We start from the raw sequence: 15,517 nt of genomic DNA on the forward strand, positions 1-15,517 counted from the left end.
AAGGGGACCCGTCGGTCTAATCAGTCAGAGTCTGACAAGGGGACCCGTCGGTCTACTCAGTCAGAGCCTGACAAGGGTCCCAGTCGGTCTACTCAATCAGAGCCTGACAAGGGGAACAGTCGGTCTACTCAGTCAGCGCCTGACGAGGGGCCCAGTCGGTCAACTCAGTCAGATCCTGACAAAGGAATCAGTCAGTCTACTCAGTCAGAGCCTGACGAAGGGGACCCGTCGGTCTACTAAGTCAGAGCCTGACAAGGGCACCAGTCGGTCTGCTCAGTCAGAGCCTGACAAAGGGGACCCGTCGGTCTATTCAGTCAGAGCCTAACAAGGGGAAGAGTCGGTCGGGGGAGTCAGAGCCTGACGAGGGGACCAGTGGGTCAACTCAGTCAGAGCCGGACAAGGGGACCCGTCGGTCTTCAAACATCTCGACACGTTTAATATGTACATTGTTTGTGTGAAAAAGTAAAACTTTGGTATCATAAAAATTATACTTTGCATTTTTGATTAAAAACCAATTATTACTTGTTGCAATTGACATCTGAATCAAATCATTCCCATAAACCTTTGATCACAATGCGTGTATCGTGCTTTATCCTTTGATGTACCTAACTAACGGACAACTGTACCAGTCGGTCTACTCAGTCATAGCCTGACTAGGGGACCCGTCGGTCAACTCAGTCAGGGCCTGACTAGGGGAACCGTCGGTATACTCAGTCAGAGCCTGACAAAGGAATCAGTCAGTCTACTCAGTCAGAGCCTGTCAAAGGGGACCCGTCGGTCTACTCGGTCAGAGCCTGACGAGGGGTCCAGTCGGTCAACTCAGTCAGATCCTGACAAAGGAATCAGTCAGTCTACTCAGTCAGAGCCTGACAAGGGTCCCAGTCGGTCTACTCAATCAGAGCCTGACAAGGGGACCTGTCGATCTACTCAGTCAGAGCCTGACACGGGGAAGAGTCGGTCTACTCAGTCAGCGCCTGACGAGGGGCCCAGTCGGTCAACTCAGTCAGATCCTGACAAAGGAATCAGTCAGTCTACTCAGTCAGAGCCTGTCAAAGGGGACCCGTCGGTCTAATCAGTCAGAGTCTGACAAGGGGCCCCGTCGATCTACTCAGTCAGAGCCTGTCAAAGGGGACCCGTCGGTCCAATCAGTCAGAGTCTGACAAGGGGCCCCGTCGATCTACTCAGTCAGAGCCTGACGAAGGGGACCCGTCGGTCTAATCAGTCAGAGCCTGACAAGGGAACCAGTCGGTCTACTCAGTCAGACCCTGACAAGGGTACCAGTCGGTCTACTCAATCAGAGCCTGACAAGGGGCCCCGTCGGTCTACTCAGTCAGGGCCTGACAAGGGGACCAGTCGGTCAACTCAGTCAGAGCCTGACAAGGGGACCCGTCGGTCTTCAAACATTTCGACACGTTTAATATGTACATTGTTTGTGTGAAAAAGTAAAACTTTGGTATCATAAAAATTATACTTTGCATTTTCGATTAAAAACCAATTATTACTTGTTGCAATTGACATCTGAATCAAATCATTCGCATAAACCTTTGATCACAATGCGTGTATCGTGCTTTATCCTTTGATGTACCTAACTAACGGACAACTGTACATTCTATCACAATGCGTGTATCGTGCTTTATCCTTTGATGTACCTAACTAACGGACAACTGTACATTCGATCACAATGCGTGCATCGTGTTTTATCCTTTGATGTACCTAACTAACGGACAACTGTACATTCTATCACAATGCGTGTATCGTGCTTTATCCTTTGATGCACCTAACTAACGGACACCTGTACATTCGTTATGAAGGTTTCCAAAGTGTATTTAACCATGTTCACCACAAAACCTGTTCGTTCATATTTGTGTAATCAAATTTTCTACTGTAGTTCATTTAGAAATGCCCACTAAAACGTCATGGACACTGAATAAACGTATTTACCTTTGACGCCATTTCGTGAGTCGTCACACGCACACACGGGATTCCCGCCTAGGTTACATTGTGACGTCAAATCATGCATAATGCTGGCAGAATAGATGGCGTGAACAAATGATGTCTCCCGATTGGCTACAACGAAAAGAACGTGTTACAAACTAGTTAGTAATTTATAAATGCTATTCTTTAAAAACAAATACATTACCATTTTTGTACATAAACAAAATCAGACGGAGATACAAAACACTTAATTAACCATCATACACTGAGGATAATTCCAGTCGATGTTGTAAATTATAATATAAACTTCAGAAACTTCCGGCAGACATTAATGCACTTTTGAATGAAAACACTACACTGTAAACAGAAAAGTTAATTATGGCAATAAACTATTTTTAAAATAATACACACGCGATATGGTGCTGCATAAAAGTTGCACTGTTTAACAAAGAGTCCTGTCCAACTTGTGTTCATATTGATATGGAAAAATGAATACACGTCCAAAAACTGAACAACAGGATAAACGAGCGTATCAACACATGGCTGCCTAGGAGATAATTCTCGTATACCTGTTTAGAACCTATTTTCCGATGTTTCGAAAACGTCATCAATCATTTTCGACAGGGGATGATATCATTCATGGCTGGAGGCTATAACGACGACTAGTATAGGACACATTGACGGGTAAAATATAGCAATATACACACAACCTAATGAGATCTGGAATACCCGGCTTGTGTCACAAGCATATTGTGACAGGATGTGAAAATGTTGAACGAAACTTTGGTTAGGTAGCTATTATTACCAATGGCCATGGCTCTGTCGCTAGCAATGGCGATTGTGTTTTGTCTGCTGGTGGTGAAATGTACACCTTCAATGGGCGAAGACCAGGCAAAGTCCATAAGACGTAAGTTGTTTACCTCAAATAGTCATAATGCTATTTATATCTTAGATGTACTATCAGTATTTCGATAACTGTAGATTTTTCACTCTCATGATCAATTTTTATTTAAAGTTCTGTTTCCTCTTAATACCACTTTATCAACATGGTAATCATAAACATACTATTAATGAAAGGATTCCAATAATGTACACGGAAACAGAAAGAGAAAGATCGTGACCCGCAGTCACGTGTTTACCTATCAGGTGGTCATAGAAACGACGGAGAACGTGTTGAAATAAAATTATCATGAATCTTATTTGTTTCCGTACATATGATATATACATGCACATACATATTATATCATATTATATATCACATTATATACAGACTATATTAAATGAATATATAATACGTGGATCTATATAACAAATGATACTGTTTCGATAACATCTAAACTTTAATTCCTTATACTTTATCTCTACATGTTGAAGAGATGGCAAACTAAATGTATAGTTACAAACTTATTATGATAGCCAAATATTTTACTTATATGTAATTACCACACATCATGTTAAGCATTATCGAACACTTTATTCAACTGCTTTTTGACGATAGCTGGTACATGCCACCCAACATATTTTTACAACATGTGTGATATTTCTTTCCAGATGATGTCGACGTGTATAGAAAACACGTCAGTATGACGTTTGAACAGAACCCGGACACAGTATTAGACGCTCTTGTGGCACAAGAACAACGGAGAAAGACTGGAAAACAGCTAAAACCTAGGGGCAGACCGCGACCCAATGTCAGGTCACAGAGAGTGGTAATAGATCAGTATGGCCGCCATTTTGTTTGGGACGAACGACATGGTCGTATACCTGTTATGCCGTTGCCATGGGACTACCCAGTAATGTGGTTTGACGGACCAGAAGGGCCCTTTGCTGTACCTATGGGAATGGAACCTGTATACCCGCCTATGGAACGGGTTTTCTTGGTCAATCCTACACCAGATTCGTGCGACCCTTTGAGAAGCACATCTTCTATACAAGAGCAAAACAATCCAATGATGTCCTTCTACGAACCATGTAAGACATATATGTATATCTTTCTTACGATTTTAGCAAATGGTTATCAATATCATTGCTGCCTTTACATGATAGATATCTATCATAGATAAAGGGCACTTTTGATTTATGCAAAATTCTTCCAGACATCGCGCTAGAGAGCAATGTATTGTTTTAAGATTACTGAACAATATGTGCACAGCAATATTCAACTGGTAACTTAACCAAAAAACTTTTTTCCTGTATTGTTAAATTACATTCGATTACCGCTTTATTATTATTTATTCAGCCAATAAGGGAAATTTATTTATTTATTTTATTGTTGTTTCACTTTCATGTTTTTGTTTTTTTCGTTTTGTTTTTGCTTTTTATTGTATAACACGTGTAAATATATAAGGCTTTACAATGGTTGAAGTGAATCATTTGTGTTTGCAAGACATTCACCAAAAATACTTCATTGCCCTTCCAGCCTCTGACCCGTGTACCGGGAAGCGCCATTCTGAGTTCGCAGTAACAGCAACATCAGGAATGGCTGACATCCTGTGCATGCTTTGTCAATATCTGAAGAGTAAGCGATGTGTCTGGCAGTTCTGTGTTCATCCTGAAGGAGTTTACAGGATCAACATAAGCGAGCATCTCAAAACCTGATCTCCAAGGTTCGCTATTAATATATAGTTTCTATTAATTTAAATATGACGTATTCTGACGTGTGGATTATGAAAACAGATTATCATATGGAAATATTTTTTGAAGAATGGACACTTAATATGGACAGAAATTAACCTTTATTTTATCACTTTAATACTTTTTAGTAAAATCTTTTGAATGCAATTTTGCCGAGAAAAAATTATTAAACTACCATTATTGATCAATACTTTCTATTTTCTCCATTTCTGCAAAACCTTAACCCGTCCCAGTGGTTCAAAACGTGTTCATTCAACAATGAAAGAGACTACGAACTTACAGTCGCCGGTATGAATATCGATCACAGGGGTGTGTCATTTCCATTTTCAAAACGCCATAGTTTCTCTGAATATCTTGTCAAAGGATATTTGATAGATTCCTACCTAATCGGACATCCGTTGTCAGTTTAATGCAACCGGCTGAAATACTGTTCTGGGTGCCTTCGACATGGTATTTTAGCGAGACAGGACTCTAAAATATAGGCATCAGTTCTGCGCTGTGGCAAGGAGGCAAATACACCAATATACCACCTTTAGCACACATGTATCAATTACACACCTGGAGACGTGTTAATATGACGCTAAACCCAATGAACTAAACCAATCATGATATGACCTTATGTTACTCTAAGCCCGTGTATAGTATTAAATATGAATAATACAAGATAGGCAGCAAGTTCGTGTTATATATCATTTGACAGTACAACCAGAATTTTAAGTTTAATATTCAATATCGCCCTACGTAAACTCATAGTCGTGACTCTTAAATAACAACAAATAAATAAGACATTCTCCATACGAGCAATACCATAAGGAAAATGTAAAATAACTTGCCGTTCGGAAATATACATAATGTTAATGAAATGCTGTATCATTAGCACGTATTGCCTTTAAAACTAATTTGAAAACATTCCAAATGAAGCTCACTTGAAGTTTCGTCCAGGCAAAAGTTATTGTATTCTTCATTCAGTTCGTCACTCTCCTTGACCATGAGTTATATACGTTTTTTCTAGCCGTGAAAAGAGATTTGGAGCTTGTTTTCTTGTTACAATATTTGCTTTGTTTGTTGATGACCGGGTCACCGTCCAGAGACAATATTGGATGCTATCCAATATCTCCTTAAAAACGATTTGCTTTTGTTACGTAAATTATTTCCTTCAATATCCTCGGTCGCCTGCGAGTTCTAATGTGTTTGATAACGTCTGAGTAGGCGTTGGTTCAACTCTCGCCCTGTGGGATGGGGGTGGGGTGCGGGGTTGGGGGTAGGGGGGTTCTAATGTTTGACTACTAAACATTATTCAAAACAATACATAGAAGACACATACGGGAAGTCACCACTGCTTTTGATGGAATCATTAGTCATTTTATAGAAATGTTTTGATATGCTCCACTCTTTTTCTAAAAAATAACATTTTTATGGATAAAGTTCCTAAATATTATATTACCTCTGATGTTGTGTATCTGTCGATTCATATCAACAATGGGACAGTTCCATCTGTCCCACTTAAACTGGTGTCGGCACTCTTTCGCTGCCCTCATAGATCCCCGGTCCATGCTTTTCATAAACATTGTATGCACCTGTGAATTAGAGAATGGTGTTTACTATTTGTTATTATACCAATATAGTAATTATGAATTACCCAAGAGTGACAAAAATAAGTTGAAATATTGAAAAACACGATTGTTGTAAAATTAATATAATATATATATATACTTAGCAACAAGTATTACGTATCAGTATAGCTATCTCCTGTGATTTGTGGAATCCAAACCATTGTTAATACAATACGGAAAAAGGAAGAAAAAATCAATAACATGAATGTACGGAGACTTTTAACCTACCCATTGTTGTACAACGAAAATAGATTACAATATACTGTTGCATACTTGCTCCATTAAAGTGCATCACTGGCATGCTAACAATGCCAGAGCACGTAATAGCGAGTTCACGTACTGATAAGCTTTCTGTGCTTCATATAATGCTGTATCATATTGTAAACATGAGGATACATGTCTCTATTGATCGGTGTAAAGTTTACGGAAGTTCACATGATTTATTTTTCACATTTGTGTTGTTTTATTATCTATGTTTAACATGATGTAATTTGTTCTCAGTTGACATGTAAACAACATTGTTTACATGTCATTTGATACCTTATCATCGTTGTTGATAGAATCCTTAGATAACAAACTGACATCAGATCATCTATACATTTTGGTTTGGAGGTTTTGTGTGGGTTTACGGAGTCCACATAAAGATACAATAGTTTCCTTTCATTTGATATTAACAGTAAATGGACAACGCATTTTACATTTTATGACAACGCAAAATTGATAGAATGAAATGTTCACTCATTCGAAAGTGTAGTTTTTGTTGTATTGTATTCATGTCTGTGTGCTTTATCTCAGTATCTTCATTACAATCTTTGAAAGGTCTACCACAAGCACGTCTAAAGAGAATATCCAAATCTTTTCTTATTACCTTTATTTGCTTTCGGTGAGTGAAATAGGACACGTTCATATGAGTTATTTGAAGCTTATATTCGCACTTGTGGTCATCTATTAATTACCAGGAGTGTGAACTCCATTGTTCCATTGATATTTCTGTGGTAACTTCTAACAAAGGATAAGATTCATACACTGATAATCACCGCACCTAGACAAATAGCTGATCGATTTGAATTGAAACAATTAATCTACAACCTTGTTTTACAATGTTTGAAATTCCTCAAGTTAGACAACATGTCTTGAATATAGATAAACGATTACGTAAGAATTAAACTTTATTGTCCGTGTGATCAGGCCCAACCTATTGGGTATTTTTCTGTCTCGGGATGCCGTTGGTCATGTCATTAATTGACTTATGTGACGGATTGAGTTTAAAATAACGAGATCTAAATCTACAACAAAGGTCAGAGGTTGCATAACTTAACTGTAATGTTATCGTCTTCTATGGTTTTGTTTTGTCCATATAGAGGTCAAAGGTTGGACAGATAGGTATATAATGATATTCTATACATCGTTTGTGCTGAATTTTTTTCTTGACATTAAAATATGTCGAATTTGGAACCCCATGAGTTCTGTGAATCATTGTCTCTCACAGATAAGCCACTAGTGTAAATACGCTCTTTAACTCGATTTTTGAAGAACCATCACGAAAAACATTAAAACTCTCGTATAAAATCTGGTCAGTTTAATACACTGAAAAGCATTGGGTAACGACTACAAGCTTAGCGTGTGGATTTATAATCTAATTACAAGCTAATGAGTGGCTGCACGCGCATTTTGTATTCAACACATCTAAGTATCGATATCGTATTGCAATTGTCTGGGTCATGAATGGCTCAGAGGGGGATCATGTTTTCATTCATCAGTTTCCATAAAAGGGTAATTGTACGGGTTGTTACGGGATTTAGATAACGATAGAGTCAATTGCGAGAGCGGGTCATCACCCACAAAACGCGCGTGCATTTGGGACAATTACATTTGTTACCATATTTGGTCAAATCTGTGTTAAAATATATTAACATATTTAACCCGAGTCTTCGTATTTCAATTAATCAGGCTGATGCTCGTTTACTACTTATGCGTATATCTTCTTACGTGATAAATGTATTTTGTCAACTTAGTTCTGCACCCTGATGTTGTAACGACCGCAACAATATCTCAGTTCGATTACACGATCAACAACAATGAACAATCGTATCTGGCTATTTTGAAAATTTTATATAAAAATGTAAATGTTCTATATGATTAGGTTACATTATAGATTACATGGAGATTATATAAATGACAGTGATTATAATCTCGATCCGCAAGTTGTAATGTAAAAACCTGCTTTAAGTACAGTCAGACGTAGGTAACGATTCCAACAATGTGCTGTAAATCTAAGAACGGCCAAGCCTATATCACAACCACATCAACTGGTTATTTATTTGAGTCATGTAAACTCTGAATCATTTAAACATTCCGCTTTTATATATATTAATAATTTTGTCAAAAGTGTATTTGTTATCCATCATTTAGAATTCCTCAAACGCAATGGCGGTAAATGAGTTTCTATGAGTAACCAAACATACGCCAACGAAAACAAGTCCTTTTTAGACGTCCTTGGGGTGTTATATTCCATAACTACTACAAAATCTGTTTTTAATCGTTTCATATTGTTTCTAACCATCTCAGCGTAAGGAAAATAAAATAAAATAAACACACGTCGTTGTCCGACGCAAAGCTTGTCTACAGTATTGGCAATCACATTGAGCTTAAATGGTAGCTTTATTTTCCCCATTGTACGTAAACATTGTTGTCGCTAACGGCAATTCAGGGAACTCTTCATAATGTTTAGTAAAATAATTCATTTCGTTCATGTAGCAAACAAAATCCCGTAAAATGAATATCATGTAATGAGATTGACGTCAGATGTAACGTTAAAATCATGCGTCAGCCTCAAAAACAAGTTTTTCTTGTTATTGCATACAAAAACTATGCTTTCATGGAATAACAATATGGTTATATCGCAGACGATGTGGTCGTTCTCTTAATATGGTAAAATGAAAGTAATGCTTACACTTGTCATTAACATGAGCATCGAGACACTTAACTTAAATCGCCTATAAGTTCCGTCTGGAACAAATTTACTAAATCAGCGCGACCAGTCAAAATAAATCGTCAGAAAATTGAAACCGCGAAATAAAACGGCACTCAAAATTGTCTATCTTAATTTTAACAGGATCGGCTTTAGTTCAAGTTAATTGGTTAACTGGTATCAAATTCTACGTGTACTGATATGTAATAATTGTTTATTGAATTTATCTGTATGTCAATATCTTATTTAACAATGATATTATGTTTGTATCAAATATCGTTGACTCGTATTATCATAAATGATACACGTAACCTGTTATAACCGAACTTTGTTACACCAGGCTTTAAGCTTTCCTATATTGTTTTATGTGGTCTAGTAAGGAAACATTACCTCTACTGCGTTGACAAGACTGGAGACGACGTAAATATGGACATAAAGAGCCTGATGACATAATTCATACTTATACAATGTAAAGGTATAGGACCAGATAAAGGATATACAAAGGTTGTCAGATTTATGAGTATGTACCCATTGTGCTGTACACGGGGTGGTATTTCCGCCACCTATACGGGCCAAGAGGCCAAAGAACTATGCCTACCTGGTATTTAGTCCACAGATTATTGTTTCTGGTGAAGTTATCCACCAAATGATTAGCCTTTGGGCCAGTCATTAGAATTTTGTTCAGTGACCTGAAAAATAAAATCAAGCAATTAAGGTCATGCCTATAATATAATCCCTTATTAGATATAAAACGATAGTGCAGACATGATATGTGTCAGTCAGAGACGATCATAACGAGGGTATGTGGAGGGTCGACTGGGTACATGGCTACAGACCCCGAGCACCCTCTTATCATCTGATCGCATTGTTACGTTAAGGACATCGTCACACGAATACAGTCCAATTGTCAGCGACATAATAGACACATGATTTGTCAGAAGGTTATTTTAGGTAACAGTTTATCATAAATCACACGTGTCTATGTCCCATTGTTTTGTTTGTATGATTGACAGGTCGAAAACATTTGGCAGACATCAGTGAGTCCTAAGTGTCTGACTTGTAAGACGTACAAACAATGTAGAACCGAGAACTAGATATGTGTTCAGGCCAAATGTTACTTTTTAAGTCAGGAAAAATATAACACAGCGTCAACATATAATAACAACATCCGAACTCAACGTAAATATGGAAAGACAAAAGACAACCACAGGAGGCAGTAAAGAAAGACAAAGAAAGCAAACGTTATCAAACAAGGACAAGAAAATACCATAACTAGACACCAAAACGCCCCGCACAGACACAAATATATCAAACAGCATCAAAAGCCTGTTAAAGCCAGGAGACGAAACAAGGAAACACGGTAGGAAAAGGTAAACGACAGGTGTCAATGACCATACGCGGAATCAAGGACTATTAAAAACTATAGACGAAAAGAAAAGTGAAAGAGTATACATTTAAATAAGAATTGTCTATTTCATTTTCTATAAAAATACAATAAACAACAGTTTATATAAGTAAAGTACGATTTGTAACATAGTTATATTATAATCCCGAGGCGAAACAAGGTGATCACAACTTAAATATATAATTATAATTTAATTGAGCAATACACAGGTATAGGTATGTTTACAAAACCCGTGATTTTTCGTTCTTCGTCCCGGCTATTAAAATTCAGATAAGGAAATATATATATCCTACATAGTTCCTCGGCAATCTGATTCTCTATATCGTTTTCCATGATCATTGCCATGTCTTTGTACTTCGATACATTTTAATCTTTTAAACGCAACGTACATTGATAGCATAACATCAATCAGCTCTCCTTACATGATATTCAGCTTAAATCAACCTAGTCATTTTTAAATTAACACTAATAGGGAAAATGTTTTATAAATTCATTGATATAATAAAAAAAAAATCAGAAATAAATTCCGAAGGCATCAAAAGTTGGAGTTGTCATTTAAATTTGATATTAATCTTTATTCCTTTAAAGTTTAACGTCTAAAAAGAATATTATTTTGAAATTTTCATAATACTTATGATCAAGAAGTTTACATTTAAATTTCAACAAAATAAAACTAAGGGCTAGGTGAGAAACCAATCACAGGCGATTTTGATAGACGATGATAGCTTTCTGTTCCTTAGACATAGTGTGATTTATCAACACAAGGTATAACTGGTTTAAATCAAGATGACAAACGGCACATACATGTATCAAAAATATGAAGAAAACAATCGTATATAAGATAACGGTATAAAAATTGAACCATTTGGTCACGACAATCTTCCTCTCACAAATGTAAATGAGGACATTGTCGATGATTGAAGGATTCACTTCATCAGTACCGTACATAGAGACGAAAGCAATTTCCGTAATTTCCGATATCATTGATCTGTTCTCGAAAAAGACATTTTTTTACAAGACTATTTGAAATAAAACATTTATAAGATACTCATTGCTTGAATATTTGTAATCAAAATATTTTTTTAACCAAAACGGCAAACTTTTTCAAAAAGAGTATCATTTCATGTAGTTTGTTGATTTTCAATCAAATCATTTACGAACTGCCAATATGATTAAAAACTTTGCAAAGATATCCTCCTTAATAGCATGGCTACCTCCTACACTGTCTTAAAATGTTATTCTTATTGACTTTTAAATAATTTAAATGGGTGTTATATATCAAAGAAAACAACCGTAACACTAGTGTGATATATTGGGCGTCTAGTAATATGCATATGTAACATACATTGTAATTTCATAATTTATCATTAATCTGATGTATCAATTTATATATGAATAACCTTCACATATATAACAACCAGAAGTGGGCAATACACACTGACAGATATAATAACGTTCGGTATTGAAAGCATGGAACACTTAAAACACATCAAATTTGCTTTCACTCAAATTAGTTTCTATTTAAATACAGTTTTACATTGGTAAGTAATATTAATGAACGTAAGTAAGTAAATATGAAACTGACTTTGTATCCATAAAAAATACTTTTGATATATAATATTAAAATATGAAACTAAATTTTCGGAAATTAATTTAATAAAATCATCAATAAACATAACATACGTCTTACAATTAACATCAGTCGGACCATTCTAACACCAAAGTGAACAGGTGAAACAGTTTATAACATCGATCCAAGGTCTTCGAGAGACGATAGCTTCACTTATCATTAATTGAACGATTAATTTACATTTGTTTATCAGTTAGAATAGCACAAATCATATGTCATCTAACAACTGCCAGAGAAATTAAAAAAAAAAAAAAAAAAAAAAGTATTTCAAAAGAAACTTGGTGCATATGAAGCTAACGAGTCGAGGAAACCTTGGACGATGAGTGCGTTAGACCTACCATGAAGACACGTGCGTTAGGAGACAGAGGCTGGAGATGAGGAGGACAAGGACCCGGGAAAGGTCCGGTGGCCTCATGGTCACCACTTGGTACTGCAGAAGAGGAACGGGGATGAGTGCTCGCCGGATAATCCCATAATAATTAGGACAGTATAACTAGCCCTATTTCAACACGAAGGGGCAGCCCCGAGGAGATTCGAGGTTAATTTATTACACTGACAAGAGGACCGCCAATCACAGTGTCGTCTCTGTCCACTGTGGCTCATAATCTCTACAAGGTATCGTTCACGCAGATTTACCGACTCAATGCACTCAAAAAATGCCACTGAAATACATACTGCCACGTGGGATAAAGGCTGTGTATTTAATCCCTTGAGAATCAGATCGGCTAGACAAAGTAAACTAGCAGTATGAATGTTAGGGCATGTCTCGGTGGCGTGTCCGCCTCTGCATGTAGAATTGCTCCCTCAAATAAAGAACCAGCAGGCTTAGATATGCTGAAAGTACCAGGTGACAGGATGACCGTTTTACCATCTCATCAAGCCCAATACAATTAGCTTGAGGTGTGATCATGCAGTTTTGTATCGGGGTCAATGAAACAGGACTAAACGCTGAAGGTTTTTGGGAGCAAGAGATATCGCTTACACAAAGAACCCCAAGATAAATAACTTTCATCGAATTTGATGTGAATATTAGTCAAGTGAATCAATGTAGTGATTACGGAGTGGTCAGACATCATGTGACGGTATATAACCATTGTCATATATTACGTATTACAATATTAATGTTGGTAAGGTTTATTATCAAATTTTGTGAAATATCAGGTAAAATGCCTCACTATATATTTCAGTATTGTAAATGACCTTTCACCTTGGTGGTGTTTTTTTTTTTTTATCAAAGTCACCGTAGCTGTTTTATCGGGGGGGAAAACCCATTCATATATATCAAAGTTCGTGACAAAGTTGATGGACAAATATCGATTAGTTTTAAGTCGACATAATTTACATTATTATGCAAAACAAATGACCTAATTCGCCAAATATATAGCAGTCAAATCACTCATCAGAACGTTTGAAATTAAAAATACATTAAATCATCACCACATAATGAAAAGAGTAAACTATAAAATGGAGACAAATTTGATCAGAGGTACGCCGTCTGCACTTAAAGGCACAAAACAATCCTCCGCTTACAACTCCTGTCACGATTACACTCTCACTCCGACTAAATCATAGAATGAAAATACTAAACCATGGCGTTAAAGGTGCAACCACACGGATGTATCACGTTCACCTCCTATCAATACACAAAGACAGGATCAGAACTAGAGGTCGACAGACAGTGAACAGAAACTTAAGGCGAAACCATGCACTCAGGAAGGAGTTATTTACCTGTACCATTTGGAGTACTTGTCACACTGCGTGTACAGTTGGTAATGTGATATACATTACGTTATGTTTAACACATCCACCTGATCCTTTTTCTGTACATCATTAATTATATCAAAGTATTGTTCAGATTCTGTTGGTACGGAAATAAGTGAACTTCATTTCGATATATAGTTTCAAACTACAACACTACGTCTTATTTGGAAATAACAAAGGATCTGTTTAACAATGTTTTGTACTAGATTCAACAAAAAGGCTTCACTAAAGTTCAATTATTGAAACAAACAAACAAACAATCTTACTAATAGTACGAAAAGCAGTGTAATATTATTTGATACATCTTAAGTATAGGTATGATTTGTATACATTGGTGAGCAGCACATCTGATTGCATTGTAAAAGACGTGTAAAATCTGTTTTGGGGGATAAATCACTCTCAAACATTAAATGGAATAGTAAAATAATAAAAGTAAGAATAGTATCTTGATACTTGTTCATGAGCTATTTTGGAACATCGGGGAGAAACTTTTGAATTTAAGAACGTTCTTGAAGACTGAAATTGCTTTAAGATGCCATTATTTGAATCAAAGGCCCCGGCCTTCGATTCAAATAATGGCATCTTAAAGCAATTTCTAAAGTATATGACAAACGGCAATATTGTGGGATTGGTCATCACAACATACGTTTTATGACTTATGATTTTATTATGATTTATCTATAACTAAACATGTAAAAATGACCATCATTATGTTAACCTGTTAACCCTGCATAAAATCTATGTACAGAATATTATCGGAGGAGTTCTTCGATTTGACGTCTTATCAAACGATTGGCACAGACTGACGTCCACGTACGTACCAAAGAATGACACTGAAGCATTGCTATATCATATTTTGTCCATTTCAATTGTTCATACTTGAAATAAATCTATACACGTATTCGTTTCGGAACACTTTTCTATGTCTTTAAGATCAGTGGAGTTAGTGCCCTTGTTCGATATAAAACACTATCACAAAATATAGCCTTCTGTGATTTGTTTCTTGTTTCAACGCTGTTCATGTCGTCATACATGAAGATATGTATTGAAGAACACAATTCCTATTTGTCTATTATTTGGACTTCTATCAAAAATATGTGCTGTTATTTCATGTTAGCATTGAAAGTAATCTGCAGTATAGTTAACTCTGGGCACATACACAATAACATTCATGTATATTTTATTTAATTGATTGAAGTAATTCTATGATATAATGAATACAGAACACCATAGTATAAATGCAGATAAATAGTGATAAATACTCCATGACATATCATTTTTTTTATGTGCGCATTGCGTTAACTTTATAAAGCAATGTAAGGCATTTTTAATGCATTCGTGTTAGACACTAGACCATAAGATAAATAGATATAATTAAAATCGGAATTTAAAGATTGGTTTGTCTATTTGTTTGTTAGAACGTATACATGTTCAAGTCATATAGAGACGGGGTTTGAAGATGATAGGTCATATTAAGGTTAATTGGGGTGTAATCAACATTGAAAAATGCTAATCCATGACATGACATAGCCTTACTTCCCATCCGTTCACTATCCGGCCAGTGTTTT

General features: G+C 36.4%; 2 protein-coding genes across 2 annotated transcripts in view; one reads left to right on the plus strand and one right to left on the minus strand.

The window, feature by feature from the left end:
* LOC110443211 (protein Wnt-8b-like) overlaps window positions 1-12,800 on the minus strand; it is an 18,912-nt gene extending 6,112 nt beyond the window's left edge. Inside the window, exons 1-4 of the mRNA XM_021487268.1 lie at window positions 12,527-12,800; window positions 9,752-9,842; window positions 6,014-6,146; window positions 1,942-2,067 (exon numbers count right to left, since the gene is read on the minus strand). Coding sequence (XP_021342943.1) covers window positions 1,942-2,067; window positions 6,014-6,146; window positions 9,752-9,842; window positions 12,527-12,603 — 427 coding nt within the window. The 5' untranslated portion in view covers window positions 12,604-12,800. The remainder of the gene's footprint in view (window positions 1-1,941; window positions 2,068-6,013; window positions 6,147-9,751; window positions 9,843-12,526) is intronic.
* Window positions 2,626-5,335, plus strand: LOC110443212. The gene is made up of 3 exons (XM_021487269.1): window positions 2,626-2,842; window positions 3,487-3,906; window positions 4,355-5,335. Exons 1-3 carry the CDS (start codon window positions 2,743-2,745, stop codon window positions 4,531-4,533), a joined length of 699 nt encoding a protein of 232 aa, XP_021342944.1. The 5' UTR covers window positions 2,626-2,742; the 3' UTR covers window positions 4,534-5,335.
* Window positions 12,801-15,517: the final 2,717 nt, after the last annotated feature.

Source organism: Mizuhopecten yessoensis, unplaced genomic scaffold (assembly GCF_002113885.1).
Source record: "Mizuhopecten yessoensis strain PY_sf001 unplaced genomic scaffold, ASM211388v2 scaffold716331, whole genome shotgun sequence".
NCBI classification, from domain to species: domain Eukaryota; kingdom Metazoa; phylum Mollusca; class Bivalvia; order Pectinida; family Pectinidae; genus Mizuhopecten; species Mizuhopecten yessoensis.